This window comes from Bombina bombina, chromosome 9, assembly GCF_027579735.1.
Source record: "Bombina bombina isolate aBomBom1 chromosome 9, aBomBom1.pri, whole genome shotgun sequence".
In the NCBI taxonomy this organism is placed as follows: Eukaryota; Metazoa; Chordata; class Amphibia; order Anura; family Bombinatoridae; genus Bombina; species Bombina bombina.
The window spans coordinates 130151910-130174264 of NC_069507.1; the positions used below are offsets into that span (position 1 = coordinate 130151910).

Below are 22355 nucleotides of genomic sequence, written 5' to 3' on the forward strand. Positions count from 1 at the left end.
CCCTTGTAAGGAAGTGCTAAAAGCTTGGACTTAGAGGTAACATCCGCTGACCATGATTTCAGCCACAAAGCCCTGCAGGCTAGCACAGCAAAGCCAGATATCTTGGCTCCTAGCTTAATGACTTGCATGGTTGCATCAGAAATAAAGGAGTTGGCTAGCTTAAGAGCCTTAATCCTATCCTGGATTTCCTCCAAAGGAGTCTCAACCTGAAGAGACTCAGACAGAGCATCAAACCAATAAGATGCCGCACTGGACACCATGGACCATACAAACTGCCGGTTGCCACTGAAGGCCTTGATGAACATACATCTTCTTTAAAAAAAGTCTCCAGCTTTTTGTCCATAGGATCTTTAAAAGAGCAGCTATCCTCTATAGTATTAGTAGTTATCTTAGCCAGAGTAGAAATAGCCCCTTCTACCTTAGGCACCGTGTGCCATGAATCTTTGATGTAGTCAGCGAAAGGAAACATCTTTTTAAAAACAGGAGACGCAGAAAATGGTATCCTTGGTATCTTCCATTCCTGCGCAATAATCTCTGTAGCAGGGTCTGGAACAGGAAACACTTCCACAGAGGAAGGAACATTAAAGTACTTATAAAGTTTACTTGATTTCTTGGGGTTGACAATGACAGGCAGGTAGCCAAAACCTCCCTTAACAATACACAGAGGTGTTCAAGCTTAAATCTGAAGGATACTACTTCAGAATCAGATGAAGGAACTACACAGTTTGTAATCTGAGATTTCACCCTCAGAGGCTACTGACGTATCCTCCTCGTCAGACTTATGAGAGAGAGCAATCTGGGTAGCGGAGCTTGGGACAGAAACCTTAGCATCTGAATCTTTAACAATCCTCTTGCGTTTTCCTTTTAGCATAGGAATGACAGACAAGGCCGCATATAGTGCCGAGGATACCCGAGCCGCAATTTGTGCCGGCAAATACACTCCTCCAGGATCCTGAGAGGAACCGCAGGGCACCATATGTGATGCCACTAAGGCTTGGGACGTTAAGCTGTGGCATTGCCTGAACAGCATCATCCTGAGAGACAGTTGGCTCAGACACAAACAGTTTATCTTTATTTTTAAAAGTCCTCTCTTTACATGAGGAACAAAATTGCAAGTGTGAAACAATTTGGTTTTCTAAGCAAAGCAGACAATTGTCCATGGCAACATAATCCTGTTCCATGGCAGAAAAAAAGGGATTATTTAACCTTAAACATACTGCTACTTGAAATAACGCCTCTTAGCTTGAAGCAAGTCACCCAACAATGCCATATAAACTTGAGCAGCAAGAAATAATATACAAATATTAGTTCTAAAAATTTGACCACCTCTACACCTCAGCCGTTAGCTGGGGTGCCTACCTGCTCCTCCGGTAAGGAAAAACACTGAACTGCAAGACCGGATTCTTTCAACCGCTTCTAAGCAGAGTCGGAGCAAATTGTCACCTGACCGGCAAAAGAGACTGCACCACACATGTAAGTGCCTCTTTCTAGCTGGAAGAGACGAAGAGAAAACAATACAGCCGCTCTCTGACAGAAATTACTGTGTCAGAGCCGGCAATTATCATAATGATATGAGTAAAATCCTCTTAATTTAAAAATAAAAATCTTGAGCCACCGGATTGGGATTAACTCCTTACTACCCATAAAGGAGATTAATCCCTGTCTCTAAATCACATAATAAACGTGCCTGCCCCTGCCATAATCTATCCTGAACTCAGGATTTCAGTCCCACAATAAACGCAGAGTTGGGTTCAAATTAACCCTCACAGTGCCAGCCTCCTAGCCCCAGAAGACAAAAGCACTTACCTACACATCTAGCTGTCTGGCAGGAGGACAACACACCAGGAGTGAAAGGAAGTCACTCCTTACAGAGACCTGTGTAAAAAAGACAGAACAGAGTAAACCTACTCCGGCTTTCTGTACTAGGGCAGCAACATGTTAGGAAAATGCAGCAAAGCCCACCTTACAAGTTCCTAACTGCTTTAAAGCCACCACTACTCTACTGAAGAGATTGACGTGGAGTACAGCTATACCCAAAAACTTGCTTGTAGCAAAAGAAATCCAATTTTCTTCAGACACCAAAATGTCACCTCCTCCATTTAACAGAGGCAAAGAGAATGACTGGGGATTATGGGTAGGGAAGTGACACTTAACAGCTTTGCTGTGATGCTCTTTGCCTTCTCCTGCTGGCCAAGAGTGATATTCCCAACAGTAATTGATGACGTTGTGGACTCACCATATGTTAGGAAAGAAAGATAGATATTAACATGGTGGGAGGCAAGGGATAACCTCAATAATATGTTTATAAAATGTATTTAGCGTTTAATGTCCCTTTAAGTGTATGGATTAAAAGTTGTTTTCGATTTTGTTTGTGATCCTGGGTATTGGTCTGATGATTGTTTTACTTAATTTGAACAATATGTTTCTGTTTTGAACAATGTGAGTGCTCAAAAATGTCTTCTTTCTTTCTATCTATCTATCTATCTATTCATCTATCCATCCATCCATCTATCCATCTATTCGATCTAACTCTATCTATCTATCCATCTATCTAACTCTGTCTATTTATCTATCATCTATCATCTGTCTATCTATCTGCAGATTATAAATGATCAACATAGCTTATTGCTGAGTGAATAATTTAATTATTGCATCAACACCTTTAGTCTGAATCCTCTTTTACTAAAGGTCAACTGTAAACCATAACTCAAGTGATATGTCTATAGATGTACAATATACATAAAAACAAAGAGGAAATAATGGCCTTCATTACATATGCAGCGTCACCCGCAAAAGCCGGTGACGCCGTTTTTTGCGTGTTTTTGGTATCCTATATACAGCGCCGCATATAAATGCGGCACGTATATTTCACCTGTCGCTCGCAATTTTTACTCCCATAAACTAACATTGGACCGCATCGTAAATCGGTATCCAATATCCAGCGCAAGGCCTTACGTGGCAAAAATGGAGAAATCTTACTCCATTTTTACCTCGCCGTAAAAGGCAGCCGTAGCAGGCCTTGCGCTGAGTATGGGAGCACCGTAACTCCCGAAAATGCCTTGAAAAATAAACACCTAACGCATGCGCAATGTCTATCTACCTGTCAACCGCAGTCCCCCACCGCAATAACTAATAAAGTCTATTAACCCCTAAACCGCCATAACCCACACCGCAATAAATCTATTCTAGTATTAAACCCTAAACCGCCATAGCCCACATAGCCTATTAAATCTATTAACCCCTAATCTGCCGCCGCCAACGTCGCCACCACTATAATAAGGTTATTAACGCCTAAACCTAAGTCTAACCCTAACCTTAACACCCCCCTAACTTAAATATTATTTAAATAAATCTAAATAATATTACTATTATTAACTAAAGTATTCCTATTTAAAAGTAAATACTTACCTATAAAATAAACCCTAAGATAGCTACAATATAATTAATAATTACATTGCAGCTATTTTAGGATTTATTTTTATTTTACAGGCAACTTTGTATTTATTTTAACTAGGTACAATAGCTTTAAATAGTTAATAACTATTTAATAGCTACCTAGTTAAAATAATTACAAATTTACCTGTAAAATAAAACCTAACCTAAGTTACAATTACACCTAACACTACATTTTCATTAAATTAATTAAATAAATTAACTACAATTACCTAAAATTAAATACAATAAAATAAAATAAACTATAGTACAAAAAACAAACACTAAATTACAGAAAATAAAAAAAAATTAAAAGAAGTTTAAACTAATTACACCTAATCTAAGCCCTCTAATAAAATAAAAAAGCCCCCTAAAAGAATAAAATTCCCTACCCTCTACTAAATTACAAATAGCCCTTAAAAGGGCCTTTTGCAGGGCATTGCCCCAAAGTAATCAGCTCTTTTACCTGTAAAAAAAGAAATACAACCCCCCCAACATTAAAACCCACCACGCACACACCCAACCTTACTCTAAAACCCACCCAATCCCCCCTTAAAAAAACCTAACACTACCCCCTTGAAGATCACCCTACCTTGAGCCATCTTCACCCAGCTGGGCAGAAGTCTTCATCCGATCCGGGCACAAGTGGTCCTCCAGCCGGGCAGAAGTCTTCATCCGATCCGGGCAGAAGAGGTCCTCCATCCAGGCAGAAGTCTTCATCCAAGCGGCATCTTCTATTTTCTTCCATCCGACGAGGAGCGGCTCCATCTTGAAGACATCCGACACGGAGCATCCTTCCTGGCCGACGGACTAACGACGAATGAAGGTTCCTTTAAATGACGTCATCCAAGATGGCGTCCCTTGAATTCCGATTGGCTGATAGAATCCTATCAGCCAATCGGAATTAAGGTAGGAAAAATCCTATTGGCTGATGCAATCAGCCAATAGGATTGACCTCGCATTCTATTGGCTGATTGGAACAGCCAATAGAATGCAAGCTCAATCCTATTGGCTGATTGGATAATAGGATTTTTCCTACCTTAATTCTGATTGGCTGATAGAATTCTATCAGCCAATCAGAATTCAAGGGATGCCATCTTGGATGACGTCATTTAAAGGAACCTTCATTCGTCGTTAGTCCGTCGGCCAGGAAGGATGCTCCGCGTCGGATGTCTTCAAGATGGAGCCGCTCCCCGTCGGATGGAAGAAGATAGAAGATGTCGCTTGGATGAAGACTTCTGCCCGGATGGAGGACCTCTTCTGCCCGGATCAGATGAAGACTTCTGCCCGGCTGGGTGAAGGTAGGGTGATCTTCAAGGGGGTAGTGTTAGGTTTTTTAAGGGGGGATTGGGTGGGTTTTAGAGTAAGGTTGGGTGTGTGCATGGTGGGTTTTAATGTTGGGGGGGTTGTATTTCTTTTTTTACAGGTAAAAGAGCTGATTACTTTGGGGCAATGCCCCGCAAAAAGCCCTTTTAAGGGCTATTTGTAATTTAGTATAGGGTAGGGAATTTTATTATTTTGGGGGACTTTTTTATTTTATTAGGGGACTTAGATTAGGTGTAATTGATAGTGTAGTGTTAGGTGTAATTGTAACTTAGGTTAGGTTTTATTTTACAGGTAAATTTGTAATTATTTTAACTAGGTAGCTATTAAATAGTTATTAACTATTTAATAGCTATTGTACCTAGTTAAAATAAATACAAAGTTGCCTGCAAAAATAAAATAAATCCTAAAATAGCTACAATGTAATAATTAATTATATTGTAGCTATCTTAGGGTTTATTTTATAGGTAAGTATTTAGTTTTAAATATAAATACTTTAGTTAATAATAGTAATATTATTTAGATTTATTTAAATAATATTTAAGTTAGGGGGGTGTTAGGGTTAGACTTAGGTTTAGGGGTTAATAACTTTATTATAGTGGCGGCGACGTTGGCGGCGGCAGATTAGGGGTTAATAGATTTAATAGGCTATGGCGGTTTAGGGGTTAATACTATAATAGGTTTATTGCGGTGTGGGCTATGGCGGTTTAGGGGTTAATAATTAGGCTTATTGGGTTGTGGGGGGGTTGTCGGTCTAGGGGTTAATACATTTAATATTAGTAGTGAGAGGGGGGATTGCGGATATAGGGGTTTTTACGTGTCGGGCTTATTTTTGGGAGTCATGTTAGACTGTTACGGGAGATTTGATATTTCCTTTACTTTTCTTAGGTGCCGGCAGTTTCTAAAGTGCCGTAAGTCACTAGCGACTCCAGAAATTTGTATTTACGCTTATTTCTGGACATCGCTAGTTTATCAGACTTACGGCACTTTATGAACTGCCTGCGGGGTATAAGTAATACCCCGATGTGCGAGGTGAAATTACGGGTGAAGCAGGTTTCCACGCTTGCGACGAAACATGCACCATATATTTGATTGCGCCCAATATTACTAAAACATCATAAAAAGTCAGATTGTGAAACAAGAGGGACACTAAAATAAAAAAATGTAACTTTCATGATTAAGATAGAGCGTGTAGTTTAAAAAAACAAAGAAAACTTTACAATTTACTTCCATTATCAAAATATGCACAATCTTTTTATATGCACACCTTCTGAGGCACCAGGTTCTACTGAGCATGAGCAAGATTTCACATAATATACATATATGCATGTTGTGTTTGGCTGATGGATGTCACATGATTCGGGGCCAGTAAAAATCAAAATAACTTTAAAGTTTGTCAGAAAAATTACTTATTTGCTATTCAGACTAACTGCTTTTGTATTGTCATTGTATTATAGATTTGTTGATTATGTAGTTATACTGTATTTAATGGTCATTTTAGTTTATTTTTCTCTCTTCTATCTTGATTTTTATTTCACTTTGTTTTCCGTCTGTATTTGTGTCTTAACCTCCTTATTTCTATCTTACTTTCGATATATCTCCCCCACGCACTTTCTCCTTTTCATTTTTGTCCATCATTTATTTTTTTCTGTTTTCCACTTTCTTGCACAGAACCTCTTTTCAGGTATTTCACACATTGTTAGTATTGGAGTTGCTGTGGCTGGTTTGGTGATATTGGCAAGTGATTTTAAAAGATTTCCATGGTATCGCAGTTCGCAAAACTTCTGTGACTCATCTGAAGGATACTATGGATGGAGATATGAAACATCCGCACGACCCTACTTACAATACCGGAAGAAGGAATGTGAAAAAGTGTTCAATGCATTTATGGTAAGACCCTAACTTCACTGCAGGATAAACTTTTACAATATAGAATAATTTAATTATGAATAGGGGAGTATATGTTGCAGGCATGATTGTGATCATGTGACAATTCTAGTGTTTTTTCCAGATAAAAAAAATATACAGTTAAAAATCAAGTGGCCTTTAGTATGTCTGTAGTCAAATATTTTGCTGAAATAAAATACAGCTAGTGATAAGAACACTGCTATCCTTTTGTTTTCAGCCTCCCACAATTTTCTCAGTCTCCAAAAAGTAGGCTAGACACCATGTGCTCAAAACTTTAAAAAGAGAGAAATATTATAAGGCATTAACCCCTTTAAAACTGGGAATTTCAGAGAAAAACTTGCCTAAAATACTGAAAATTTTTTAACATTTTTTATTAACCTAAGAAAGCTATATACTTATTTCCTTCTACTGACAGTGAGAGTCCACAAAAACATTAATAGCCTAAGGGAATTGCTCGACCTAGCCACCAGGAGAAGGCAAAGACACCCCAAACAAAGCAAAGAGTGACACAACCCTGGCTGGTTTACCTGATGACTTCAAAACTATACAGGCGGCTATGTCTGCTACTCTGAGAGCTAGGCCGGTATCATGGAAGAGAAAGAGAATGGTTAAACATTGCTCTCCAGTATGTAGCTCAGGTGCGGTGGCGTAAGCCACAAACAACAGTTATGGGCAACCTTCTGATGAAGAACCCTTAGTTAGCTCTGAAGGAGAACTTCCTTACTCTGACCCTTCTGAAGGAGAGTCAGAAAAGGACTCTGAGGAGGGTATGATTAGGTTCAAGATGGAGCAGCTCAGGCTCCTACTTAAGAGGGTTCTATCTCAAAGCAGCTTGAGGAGGACGAGGTTCAGAGACTTGAATCAGTATTTAGACCTAGGGCTCCTGTACCCTCTGTTATCGCGGAGATCATCTCCAAGGAATAGGAGAAGCCAGGGACTGTTCCCAGTTCCCACTTCCCATTCAAAAATATGGAACAGTGTCCCTAAGGTTGATGGCGCCATTTCCACGTTGGCTAAGTGCACTATTATTCCGCTTGAGGATAGCACTTCTTTTAAGGATCCTCTAGACAGAAAGCTTGAGGGATACCTAAGAAGGGTGTTTCTCCAGTTGAGCACCCTGTTTCAACCAGCTGTTGGAATAGCTGCAGTCACAGGGAGCCGCCAAGTTCTGGCGGATCTGATTATAGTTGGAACTCCTCTTTAGGATATTCAAGAACATATACAATCTTTAAGGCTAACAGAGATGCCATACTTCAAATTATCTGCATCAATGCCAAAAACTCTAGCTATGCTGTTCTAGCTAGGAGGACCTTGTGGCTCAATTTGTGGTCGGTGGATACTGTGTTCTAATCAAGGCTCCTATCCTTGTCTTTCAAGACAAGGACTCTAATATAGCCACAGTCACAGGTGGAAAGGGAGATTTCTTACCGCAGGACAAGAAGTCTAAGCCCAAAGGTCGTTTGGTGGGACGTTTTCATCCTTTTCATCCAAACAGGAGCCAGAGGAGGGCAGAAGCACCTAAGATGGATTCCCCCAGGGCTACCTGGAAGCCCACCCAGGAATGAAATAAGAACAAACAGCACAAGAAGGCTTCCCAGAACAACATGTCAGCATGATGGGATTACCCCCAACCTGGGACCAGGTTATGTGGGAGGCAGACTATCTCTGTTTCAGAGGGACTAGGCTCAGTCTATCCAAGACCCTTCGGGTACTGGACATTATTTTCCAGGGATACAGAATAAGCTTTCAATCCTGTCCCCCAAGGGACCGGTTCCTTTTGCAAAGAGTTTAAGGAAACCCAGTAAAGAGAGCGGCTCTATTCCGCTGTGTGGTGGTTCCATTTCCCCCATCATAGAGTGAAAAAGGGTTCTACTCCAATCTCTTTGTGGTTCCCAAAAAAGAGGGCATGTTCCACCTTATTCTGGACCTGAATGGCCTCAACAGATTTGTAAGGCTTCCTAACTTCAAGATGGAAATAATAAGATCCATACTTGCCCTGGTTAAAGAGGGTCAGTTCATGACTACAATAAACCTGAAAACTTCCACATTCCGATACACAGAGATCATTACCACTTTCTACAGTTTGCCTTCCTAGACAAGCACTACCAGTTTGTTGCGCTCCCATTTGGACTGGCTACGGCACCCCAAGTGTTCACCAAGGTGCTGGGAGCTCTGCTGGCCACAGTTCGTCTGCAGGGGATTGCAGTAGCTCTTACCTGGATGACATTCTGGTTCAGGCTCCATCTTTGCCAGTGGCTCAGGACCATATGGAGAGGTTACTCTCGTGTTTTTAGGCACATGGTTGGAAGGTCAATATGGAAAAGAGCTCCGTTGTCCCAGCTACAAGGGTAAATTTTCTGGAAACAATCATAGACTCAGGATCAGTCAGTATGCGCATCTACCTCAAAGATCAGTGCAGAGAGAAACTTCAGATGGCATCTCACTTGCTTCAGTCCAATGCTCATCCTTCGGTAGCTCAATGCATGGAAGTAGTAGAACTAAGACTTGCTGCTTCTAGAGTTGAGGGCTATTTACAATGCACTTCTCTCAGGGCAGTGGTCCCTAAATCAGGAGGTGTTTCCCGCTTTAATGCCAAGCTCCCGAGATATGGATCGAGGTCTAGGGATCCTTGGGCAAAGCTAGTGGATGCTCTAGCGGTTCCGTAAAACTTCAACCTAGTGTGCCTATTCCCACTGATTGTTCTCCTGGAGGGAATACCAACTATTCTGATGGCCCCTGCGTGTCCATGCAGGACTTGGTACGCAGACCTAGTGAACATGTCGTCTACTCCTCCTTGGCGGCTGCCTCTTCGTCAGGTCCTGGACTCAGGGCCAGATTTTCTACCAAAACCTAGATACTCTGAGGCTAACTTCCTGAAGATTGAATGGTTAGCTTTAGCTCAGAGAGGCTTCTCAGACAAGGTGATTGATACTCTTATCCAGGCTCACAAACCTGTCACCAGACGCATCTACTACAATGTCTGGAGAACTTATCTTCACTGGTGTCAGGATTTTTCCCTGCTTTGTTTGCCATGTGCTGCTGGCAGCCATTTTACTCACCTCTCTTGCTGACTCTGGTGCATAGTGTGTGATGCTGCTCATTTCCTGCATGCCCTTTTATGGCCAGACTGGTGTACATCATCCATGTGAGACAGGTTGCAGTCTCAGAATTGTGATGTCATCACTTATTATTTAAAGAGCCTTTGTTCAGCATGCTTTGCCCTTGCGTTGTCTCAGACCTGTTTGTGAGAGTTCCTGTGTATTACCTAGCTGTCTGACGTCCCTCTTGGTTCCTGATTTCTGGCTTGTTCCTGACTCTGCTGTTCTCATTGTTCCTGATTCCGGCTCGTCTGACTACTCGCTTTGGCTCCTGACTCGGCTCGTCTGACTATTCGCTTTGGCTCCTGACTCGGCTCGTCTGACTACCAGCTCTGGTTTTTACTCCTGGCTTGTTATTTGACTTGTGGACTTTTTAAAAATTTTTTTGCTATCAATAAAGGTGTGATTATTTTTGCACTTCTCGTCTCAGTCTGATTCCTGGCACCCTGACATTACGCAAGGGCCATGAATCCTGATGGTGCTAATAATCCACCTTTACCAACCATCATTTCCAGGATGGATGAACAGGATCACCGCTTGAATCAATTTGCACTAGCCCTGCAAACCCTGCTGACTCGCATTGCACATTTGGACCAAAGTGTTCCGCAAGTTATGGCTGCTCCTGTTTCCGCTGCTGCACCTAGTCCTACCAGGAGCATGTCTGGTTCTGCACCTCTACCTCAGCAATATGAAGGTGATCCTATTCAGTGCAGAGGGTTTTTAAACCAGGTGGGCATTTACTTTGAGATGTTACCTCAGGCGTTTCCCTCTGACAGAGCTAAGGTGGGATTTTTTATCTTGTTACTCTCTGACACAGCTCTTGCATGGGCTAATCCCTTGTGGGAGACTAATAAACCTGTGATTTAAAATTACCCTGAATTTGTGGCCTTCTTTCGAAGGGTATTTGATGTTTTGGCTCGCTTCTCCTCTGCTACTAAACGACTCATGTCCATTCAGCAAGGTACGAGATCTGTTGCTCAGTTTACCATTGAGTTCCATATGCTTGCCGCAGTGGTAGGTTGGAAAAATGAAGCCCTTGTTGCCGGCTTCTTTCATGGGCTCTCTGATGCGATTAAGGACGAAGTTGCTGTCAGAGATTTACCTGAGGATCTCGAGGCTTTGGTGTCTTTTTTGATCCTAATTGACATCAGGCTCAGAGAGAGGTCCTCTTTCAAGGAGCTCTTGCGGAAGCCTCCTGTTCTGTTGTTTCCTACGTGTTCGTTCCCACCCATGCCTCCCTCTCCTCCCATGCCTCCTGGTCCCGAGTCACCAGGTACTGCTGAGTCGATGCAGTTGGGATTCACGCGTCTCTCCGTGGCGGAGAGGGCCTTTAGGAGGAGGGAGGGGCTCTGCCTCTATTGTGGGTTACAGGGCCACCTTTTGAAGTCTTGTCCTACACGGCCAGAAAAACGCTCACACCTAAGGTCCTGTCGGGGGCAGACCTTGGGTGGTTTATCCTCATCCCCGGAACCGCTAATGGAGAAACCTTTGGTCACAGTTGTCCTTTCCTGGGTGGATTCCTCCATAGTCACCCAGGCTCTTGTTGACTCCGCTGCTGCGGGCTATTTCATTGGCAGTGCTTTTGCATCAAAGCACTCCATTCCTGTTTTGCCTCGGTCCGTTCTGCTTGCTATTGAGGCCATTGATGGCAGGACCATTCAGCCCACACTCATTACTTACGAGACCACGCCATTATCCATGGCTGTTGGGGCTCTTCATTTTGAAACCCTCCAGTTCCAGGTGATAAATTATCTGCATTTTCCTGTTGTTCTGGGTTATCCCTGGCTCAAAAAGCACAATCCCAGTCTCGACTGGCGCAGGTCTAAAATGTTGTCGTGGTCTCTGCAATGTATTTCCACTTGTCTTCGGAAACTATTTAAAGTCTTGTGCACTTCTTTAGTATCTCAATTGCCAGAGGAGTACCGAGAGTTCCTAGACGTTTTTGATATGGTGCGTGCTGGTACGTTGCTTCCTCACCAGTCTTACGATTGTGCCATAGACCTGCAACCCGGAGCCATTCCTCCTCGGGGCCGGGTTTACCCTCTGTCTGTTGCAGAGAATTGTGCTATGGAGGAGTATGTTGTTGATGCTCTGCCGCAGGGGATCATCTGCAAATCCTGCTCTCCTGCAGGGGATGGCTTCTTCTTTGTGAAGAAAAAGGGTGGCGAGTTAAGACCATGCATCGATTATAGGGGTCTTAATCGTCTTACCATTAAGAATGCTTACCCTATTCCGCTCATTATGCAACTCTTTGACCATCTCAAGGGAGCTACGTTATTTTCTAAACTTGATTTGAGAGGAGCGTACAATCTCGTTAGAATCAAGGAGGGCCACGAATGGAAAACGGCATTTAACACCAGGAGCGGGCATTATGAGTATCTTGTAATGCCCTTTGGCCTATGTAATGCTCCTGCTGTTTTCCAGGAATTTATTAATGATGTCCTACGAGATATGTTGCAACAGTGTGTTGTGGTGTATTTAGACGACATCCTCATACACTCACCTACGCTTGAGGCTCATCATTCTGCTGTTACACGGGTTCTTCAGAGACAACATGAGAACGGCCTGTTTTGTAAACTCGAGAAATGTGAGTTCCATCAGACTCAAGTAACCTTCCTAGGTTATGTTATCTCCGTTGCAGGGTTCTCCATGGATCCTGACAAGTTGTCTGCAGTTCTGCAGTGGCCTCGCCCAGTTGGTCTTTGGTCTATTCAATGTTTTTTTGGGGTTCGCCAATAACTATAGAAAGTTTATTAAAAACTTTTCTTCCTTGGTCAAACCTATTACAGACAAGACCCGTAAAGAGAATGATCCACTCCATTGGTCACCTACTGCCATTAAGGCCTTTGATAGTCTTAAGACTGCCTTTGCTGCCGCTCCAGTTCTGGCTCATCCTAACCCTGCCCTACCTTTTGTTCTTGAGGTTGATGCATCTGAGACTGGAGTAGGTGCCCTCTTGTCTCAACGTCCTACGCCTGACGGTTCCTTGCATCCGTGCGGTTTCTTCTCTAAGAAATTGTCTCCAGCAGAGTGCAATTATGAAATTGGCGACAGGGAATTACTGGCCATAATTTTGGCACTCAAGGAATGGAGGCATCTTCTCAAGGGTACTAGCGTGCCAGTGCTCATTCTTACTGACCACAAGAATTTAACTTATCTATCTGAAGCAAAATGTTTGTCACCCGACAGGCCAGATGGGCACTATTTTTGTCTCGGTTTAATTATGTGGTCTCCTACCTGCCTGGTAGTAAGAATGTTAGGGCTGATGCCCTTTCTCAACAAGTTTCGCCTCTGTCCAAGGAGGAGTCTGTACTTACTCCAGTTATACCTCCTGACCATATTTTGGCTACCATACGTACTAATTTGACTTCTCCCTTGGGGGAGGAGATCCTGGCTACACAAACCAATGCACCTCCTGAGACACAGTGGTAAGTGTTTTGTTCCTGAGAATCTTCAAACTAAACTTTTGCACACTTACCACTATCCTAAAGCCGCAGGTCACCCAGGAAAGAACCAAATGATTTGGTCTGTCACTCGACAATTCTGGTGGCCAGGTCTTCGTTCTGATGTTGCTGCGTATATGGTGCCTCCTGCTCAGTTTGTGCACAGAATAAGACTCCTCGACGTCTTCCTGTGGGTCTTCTTCAACCTATTGCTAATGGTGAGCGTCCTTGGACACATCTTTCCATGGACTTCATTGTCGAGCTCCTGTTTCCAATGGCAATACTGTTATCTTTATGGTGGTTGACCGTTTTTCTAAAATGTCACATTGCATTCCATTGAAGGAGCTTGCTTCAATTTTTGCCCGCGGGGTCTTCCGTTTACATGGGTTACCCAAGGAGATAGTGTCGGACAGGGGTAGCCAGTTTGTCTCCATATTTTGGTGCTCCTTTTGTGCTCAAATGGGGATCAAGCTTTCCTTCTCCTCGGCATATCACTCTCAATCCAATGGGGCTGCGGAACAGTCTAATCAAGCTCTGGAACAGTTCCTCTGTTGCTATGTCTCAGATCACCACAATAATTGGTCTGAACTGTTACCTTGGGCAGAGTTTGCTTGTAATAGTGCTATTAATGCTTCCTCTAAGTTATCCCCGTTCATGGCGAATTATGGGTTTCAACCATCCTTGTTGCCCGATTCATTCATGTCTCAGGGTATTCTGGCTTTGGAGGAGCATCTCCGCCAACTCCGTTCCACGTGGGTGCAGATTCAGGATTGCCTTCATCGTTTTATGCAGCGCCAAAAGTTCCAGGCTGATCGTTGATGTCTGCCCACACCTTCCTACCAGGATGGTGACAGGGTTTGGCTGTCCTCCCACAACTTGAACCTTCATGTGCCTTCCAATAAACTGGCTCCCCATTATGTTGGTCCTTTTCGAATACTCAGACGGGTCAATCCTGTGACCTACGCTCTAGACCTTCCTCCTGCAATGCGCATCTCCAATGTTTTTCATATCTCCCTCTTGCAACCACACAGTTTGTAATTGGTTTACCACTGTGATGCCTTGTCCCCGTCCTATCTTTGTTGACAACAATGAAGAATATGAGGTCAGCAGCATTATTGACTCTCGTATGTCCAGGGGCCGCGTACAGTATTTGGTTCACTGGAGGGGTTACGGTCTGGAGGAGTGTTCATGGGTTCCCTCCTCTGATGTTCATGCTCCTGCCCTCCTCTGTGCCTTCCATACCTGTTTCCCCAATAAGCCTTTTGTCCTCCCGCGGGGGAAGGGTCGTTGAGGGGAGGGTACTGTCAGGGTTTTCTCCCTGCTTTGTTTGCCATGTGCTGCTGGCAGCCATTTTACTCACCTCTCTTGCTGACTATGGTGCATAGTGTGTGATGCTGCTCATTTCCTGCATGCCCTTTCTTTCATGTAATTAGCAAGAGTCCATGAGCTAGTGACGTATGGGATATACATTCCTACCAGGAGGGGCAAAGTTTCCCAAACCTCAAAATGCCTACAAATACACCCCTCACCACACCCACAATTCATTAAGTCAATTTCTCCTCCTTGGAGTTTGAATTTGGTTCTGGGAGCTCTTCAAGCTCCTCCGTTTGAACCTATGCATTCATTGGACATTAAATTACTTTCTTGGAAAGTTTTGTTCCTTTTGGCCATCTCTTCTGCCAGAAGAGTTTCTGAATTATCTGCTCTTTCTTGTGAGTCTCCTTTTCTGATTTTTCATCAGGATAAGGCGGTGTTGCGAACTTCTTTTGAATTTTTACCTAAAGTTGTGAATTCCAACAACATTAGTAGAGAAATTGTGGTTCCTTCATTATGTCCTAATCCTAAGAATTCTAAGGAGAAATCGTTGCATTCTTTGGATGTTGTTAGAGCTTTGAAATATTATGTTGAAGCTACGAAATCTTTCCGTAAGACTTCTAGTCTATTTGTTATCTTTTCCGGTTCTAGAAAAGGCCAGAAAGCTTCTGCCATTTCTTTGGCATCTTGGTTGAAATCTTTAATTCATCTTGCCTATGTGGAGTCGGGTAAAACTCCGCCTCAGAGAATTACAGCTCATTCTACTAGGTCAGTTTCTACTTCCTGGGCGTTTAGGAATGAAGCTTCGGTTGACCAGATCTGCAAAGCAGCAACTTGGTCCTCTTTGCATACTTTTACTAAATTCTACCATTTTGATGTATTTTCTTCTTCTGAAGCAGTTTTTGGTAGAAAAGTACTTCAGGCAGCGGTTTCAGTTTGAATCTTCTGCTTATGTTTTTCGTTAAACTTTATTTTGGGTGTGGATTATTTTCAGCAGGAATTGGCTGTCTTTATTTTATCCCTCCCTCTCTAGTGACTATTGTGTGGAAAGATCCACATCTTGGGTAGTCATTATCCCATACGTCACTAGCTCATGGACTCTTGCTAATTACATGAAAGAAAACATAATTTATGTAAGAACTTACCTGATAAATTCATTTCTTTCATATTAGCAAGAGTCCATGAGGCCCGCCCTTTTTTTGTGGTGGTTATGATTTTGTATAAAGCACAATTATTCCAATTCCTTATTTTATATGCTTTCACACTTTTTTATCACCCCACTTCTTGGCTATTCGTTAAACTGAATTGTGAGTGTGGTGAGGGGTGTATTTGTAGGCATTTTGAGGTTTGGGAAACTTTGCCCCTCCTGGTAGGAATGTATATCCCATACGTCACTAGCTCATGGACTCTTGCTAATATGAAAGAAATGAATTTATCAGGTAAGTTCTTACATAAATTATGTTTTTATGGCCAGACTGGTGTACATCTTCCATGTGAGAAAGGTTGCAGTCTCAGAATTGTGATGTCATCACTTATTATTTAAAGGGCCTCTGTTCGTATGCTTTGCCCTTGCGTTGTCTCAGACCTGTTTGTGAGAGTTCCTGTGTATTACCTGGCTGTCTGACGTCCCTTCTGGTTCCTGATCCCTGGCTTGTTCCTGACTCTGCTGTTCTCATTGTTCCTGATTCCGGCTTGTCTGACTACTTGCTTTGGCTCCTGACTCGGCTCGTCTGACTATTCACTTTGGCTCCTGACGCGGCTCCTCTGACTACCAGCTCTGGTTTTGACTCCTGGCTTGTTATTTGACTTGTGGACTTTTTTATAATTTTTTGCTATTAATAAAGGTGTGATTATTTTTGCACTTCTTGTCTCAGTCTGATTCCTGGTACCCTGACAACTGGTTTGACTACATCAACCAGGAGATTGTGGTTACTTCACTTTGTCCCAATCCGTCATCCTCCAAGGAGAGATTTTTACATAATTTGGATGTGGTCAGAGCGTTGAAGTTCTACCTTCATGCTACTAAGGAGTTTTGTCAATCCTCTTCCTTAGAGACAAAAACAGCAGGGCTTCCATAAGAATAAGCAAGCACTGACTGCCGTTAACAGGGGCCATTTAACATCTCTTCCATAGGTCTTGGCCCAAAAACAAATGCAGGGTCACTTTACAAGTCTGCAGGTACTGTACACTACACTTAGCACACCCCTCTGACAATGAGATGCCTATAGCACACCAATGCCTTCTCTCTTTAGCACAGCCTTAGACTCCAGCAGTGCTCACATCTCCCTTGACAGCCCGACCCTGTATCCTTAAACTGCCTCCAGCCTTCAGATTAGTGCAGTCCCTTCCAGATGTCTGTCAATGATACTATTTTGTTTATCAGCTGTTTTTTTATTTTGCTCCTGATATGTATTTTTCAAGTTCCAAGTGAACACAACCCAAGCAATAACACAATTTCTGTATAGCCATCTAAGTAAGGTTTTGCACTATATTTCGGAAACAAAATCGACACCTTAAATTCAGCAATAGAAGATAGTAAAATCTGGCTTTACAGCTGCACATTATGTGCATGTAGATTAGAACTTATTTTCTAATGTTTACCAGTGCTATAAGGTATAGCGCAGGCTTTATGATAGTGTTAATGAGCAAAAAAAAGTAGCACAAAGACTTACAGGCACATATGTAATCCCAATTACAGATATGGCAGAAGTGACACTATTAATGAGAGCAATAGAATGGAAAATCTGGATGAAAGGTCGATGCAAACATAAAACAATGTTTATGACAGAAGTTACATTTAGTTCTTGTAGACAGAACATTCTGTTCAAATTTTTTGTCTCTCTCTAACTCTCTACAGAGATTTTTTGGTGGAGGGCAGATCCTGATTTTGCTTCTCGTAATCTGGGGCCTCTGTATCTCGCTCTTTTCACTTGGCTTCAGGCTGAAGATATTCTGTTGTAAACATACTTCTAATACGGTAAGCAGCAGCATTCAAAATTAGTTATAGAAATATACGGCTAGATTACGAGTTTTGCGGTATGAGGGGTGCGGTGCTAACTTGCACGTTATTGTCACCGCTCACTTCCCTACAGCACTGGTATTACAGGTTTACAAAAACCTGGCGTTATCAGGCAAGAAGTGAGTGTAGAGCAAAATTGAGCTCCATACCGCACTCCAATACCAGCGCTGCTGAAAGCTGCGGTGAGCTAGTTTTACGTGCTCATGCATGATTTTCCCATAGACATCAATGGGGAGACCCGGCTGAAAAAAAGTCTAACACCTGCAAAAAAGCAGCGTTAAGCTCCGTAACGCAGCCCCATTGATTCCTATGGGGAAACAAAATGTATGTTTACACCTAACACCCTAACATGAACCCCGAGTCTAAACACCCCTAATCTTACACTTATTAACCCCAAATTTGCCGCCCCCGACATCGCCGACACCTACATTATATTTATTAACCCCTAATCTGCCACTCCGGACCAGCCAGCGCGGAGCATCCTCTTCAATCGAAATCTTCTTCCCGAATGAAGCCAATAGGATTTTTGCATCTTTAATTCCGATTGGCTGATAGAATTCTATCAGCCAATCGGAATTCAAGGGATGCCATCTTGGATGACGTCACTTAAAGGAACCTTCATTCGGGAAGAAGACATCGATTGAAGAGGATGCTCCGTGCCGGATGTCTAGAAGATGGACCCGCTCCGCGCCGGATGGATGAAGATAGAAGATGCCGTCTGGATGAAGACTTCTGCCCATCTGGAGGACCACTTCTGCCGGCTTGGAAGAAGACTTCTCCTGGCTTCGTTGAGGACTTCTTGCTGCTTGGATGAAGACTTCTCCCGGGTTCGTTGAGGATTGATGTCCGGTCTTCAAAACTGTAAGTGGATCTTCGGGGGTTAGTGTTTTTATAAGGGTTTATTGGGTGGATTTTATTTTTAGATTAGGGTTTAGGCAATTGAAAAAGAGCTAAATGCCCTACATTATATTTATTAACCCCTAATTTGCAGCTCCGGACATCGCAGCCACTATAATAAACATATTAACCCCTAAACCGCCGCACTCCCGCATCGCAATCATTAGTTAAATATTATTAACCCCTAATCTGCCACCCCTAACATCGCTGCCACCTACCTACATTTATTAACCCCTAATCTGCCGCCCCCAACGTCGCCGCCACTATACTAAATTTAATAACCCCTAAACCTAAGTCTAACCCTAACCCTAACACCCCCTAACTTAAATATAATTAAAATAAATCTAAATAAAAATTACTATCATTACCTAAATAATTCCTATTTAAAACTAAATACTTACCTATAAAATAAACCCTAAGCTAGCTACAATATAACTAATAGTTACATTGTAGCTAGCTTAGGGTTTATTTTTATTTTACAGGTAAGTTTCTATTTATTTTAACTAGGTAGAATAGTTACTAAATAGTTATTAACTATTTACTAACTACCTAGCTAAAATAAATACAAATTTACCTGTAAAATAAAATCTAACCTGAGTTACACTAACACCTAACCTTACACTACAATTAAATACATTCCCTAAATCAAATACAATTACCTAAATTACCAAAAAAAAAAACCCCCACTAAATTACACAAAATAAAAAAAGAAATGATCAGATATTTAAACTAATTACACCTAATCTAAGAGCCCTATCAAAACAAACCCCCCCTCCCCAAAAAAAAACAAAAAAACCCTAGCCTAAACTAAACTACCAAAAGCCCTTAAAAGGGCCTTTTGCGGGGCATTGCTCCAAAGAAATCAGCTCTTTTACCTGAAAAAATAATACAAACACCCCCCAACAGTAAAACCCACCACCCACACAACCAACCCCCCAAATAAAATCCTAACTAAAAAACCTAAGCTTCCCATTGCCCTGAAAAGGGCATTTGGATGGGCATTGCCCTTAAAAGGGCATTTAGCTCTTTTTCAATTGCCCAAACCCTAATTTAAAAATAAAACCCACCCAATAAACCCTTAAAAAAACCTAACACTAACCCTTGAAGATCCACTTACAGTTTTGAAGACCGGACATCCATCCTCAACGAAGCTGGGAGAAGTCTTCATCCAAGCCGGCAGAAGTGGTCCTCCAGACGGGCAGAAGTCTTCATCCAGACGGCATCTTCTATCTTCATCCATCCGGCGCAGAACGGGTCCATCTTCAAGACAGCCAGCGCGGAGCATCCTCTTCAATCGAAGTATTCTTCCCGAATGAAGCCAATAGGATTTTTGCATCTTTAATTCCGATTGGCTGATAGAATTCTATCAGCCAATCGGAATTCAAGGGATGCCATCTTGGATGACGTCACTTAAAGGAACCTTCATTCGGGAAGAAGACATCGATTGAAGAGGATGCTCCGTGCCGGATGTCTAGAAGATGGACCCGCTCCGCGCCGGATGGATGAAGATAGAAGATGCCGTCTGGATGAAGACTTCTGCCCATCTGGAGGACCACTTCTGCCGGCTTGGAAGAAGACTTCTCCTGGCTTCGTTGAGGACTTCTTGCTGCTTGGATGAAGACTTCTCCAGGGTTCGTTGAGGATTGATGTCCGGTCTTCAAAACTGTAAGTGGATCTTCGGGGGTTAGTGAGTGTTTTTTTAAGGGTTTATTGGGTGGGTTTTATTTTTAGATTAGGGTTTAGGCAATTGAAAAAGAGCTAAATGCCCTACATTATATTTATTAACCCCTAATTTGCCGCTCCGGACATCGCCGCCACTATAATAAACATATTAACCCCTAAACCGCCGCACTCCCGCATCGCAATCACTAGTTAAATATTATTAACCCCTAATATGCCACCCCTAACATCGCTGCCACCTACCTACATTTATTAACCCCTAATCTGCCACCCCCAACGTCGCCGCCACTATACTAAATTTAATAACCCCTAAACCTAAGTCTAACCCTAACCCTAACACCCCCTAACTTAAATATAATTAAAATAAATCTAAATAAAAATTACTATCATTACCTAAATAATTTCTATTTAAAACTAAATACTTACCTATAAAATAAACCCTAAGCTAGCTACAATATAACTAATAGTTACATTGTAGCTAGCTTAGGGTTTATTATTATTTTACATGTAAGTTTGTATTTATTTTAAATAGGTAGAATAGTTACTAAATAGTTATTAACTATTTACTAACTACCTAGCTAAAATAAATACAAATTTACCTGTAAAATAAAACCTAACCTGAGTTACACTAACACCTAACCTTACACTACAATTAAATAAATTCCCTAAATCAAATACAATTACCTAAATTACCAAAAAAAAAACAAACACTAAATTACACAAAATAAAAAAAGATATTATCAGATATTTAAACTAATTACACCTAATCTAAGAGCCCTATCAAAACAAAAAAAGACCTCCCAAAATAAAAAAAAACCCTAGCCTAAACTAAACTACCAATAGCCCTTAAAAGGGCCTTTTGCGGGGCATTGCTCCAAAGAAATCTGCTCTTTTACCTGTAAAAATAATACAAACACCCCCCCAACAGTAAAACCCACCACCCACACAACCAACCCCCCAAATAAAATCCTAACTAAAAAACCTAAGCTCCCCATTGTCCTGAAAAGGGCATTTGTATGGGCATTGCCCTTAAAAGGGCATTTAGGTCTTTTTCAATTGCCCAAACCCTAATTTGAAAATAAAACCCACCCAATAAACCCTTAAAAAAAACTAACACTAACCCCTGAAGATCCACTTACAGTTTTGAAGATCGGACATCCATCCTCAACGAAACCGGGAGAAGTCTTCATCCAAGCAGCAAGAAGTCCTCAACGGAGCTGGGAGAAGTCTTCATCCAAGCCGGCAGAAGTGGTCCTCCAGATGGGCAGAAGTCTTCATCCAGACGGCATCTTCTATCTTCATCCATCCGGCGCGGAGCGGGTCCATCTTCTAGACATCCGGCACGGAGCATCCTCTTCAATCGATGTCTTCTTCCCGAATGAAGGTTCCTTTAAGTGACGTCATCCAAGATGGCATCCCTTGAATTCCGATTGGCTGATAGAATTCTATCAGCCAATCGGAATTAAAGATGCAAAAATCCTATTGTCTTCATTCGGGAAGAAGATTTCGATTGAAGAGGATGCTCCGCGCTGGCTGTCTTGGAGATGGACCCGCTCTGCGCCGGATGGATGAAGATAGAAGATGCCGTCTGGATGAAGACTTCTGCCCATCTGGAGGACCACTTCTGCCGGCTTGGATAAAGACTTCTTCTGACTTCGTTGAGGACTTCTTGCCGCTTGGATGAAGACTTCTCCTGGCTTCGTTGAGGACTTCTTGCCGCTTGGATGAAGACTTCTCCCGGGTTCGTTGAGGATTGATGTCCGGTCTTCAAAACTGTAAGGGGATCTTCGGGGGTTAGTGTTAGGTTTTTTTAAGGATTGATTGGGTGGGTTTTATTTTTAGATTAGGGTTTAGGCAATTGAAAAAGAGCTAAATGCCCTTTTAAGGGCAATGCCCATCCAAATGCCCTTTCAGGGCAATGGGGAGCTTAGGTTTTTTTTAGTTAGGATTTTATTTGGGGGGTTGGTTGTGTGGGTGGTGGGCTTTACTGTTAGGGGGGGGTGTTTGTATTTTTTCACAGGTAAAATAGCTGATTTCTTTTCTTTTCCTTCTTTTTTTATTTTGTGTAATTTAGTGTTTGTTTTTTGTAATTTAGGTAATTGTATTTAATTTATGTAATTTATTTAATTGTAGTGTAAGGTTAGGTGTTAGTGTAACTCAGGTTAGGTTTTATTTTACAGGTAAATTTGTATTTATTTTAGCTAGGTAGTTAGTAAATAGTTAATAACTATTTAGCAACTA

At 42.1% G+C, this 22355-nt stretch overlaps 1 protein-coding gene across 3 annotated transcripts in view; it reads left to right on the forward strand.

Annotated features, from left to right (window-relative positions):
* The window catches only part of LOC128640063 (uncharacterized), a 248683-nt gene that overhangs the window by 200232 nt on the left and 26096 nt on the right, over positions 1-22355 (forward strand). For all 3 annotated transcript variants that reach the window (XM_053692382.1, XM_053692383.1, XM_053692381.1), the window contains 2 exons: positions 6427-6645; positions 17376-17495. In XM_053692382.1, coding sequence (XP_053548357.1) covers positions 6427-6645; positions 17376-17495 — 339 coding nt within the window. The remainder of the gene's footprint in view (positions 1-6426; positions 6646-17375; positions 17496-22355) is intronic.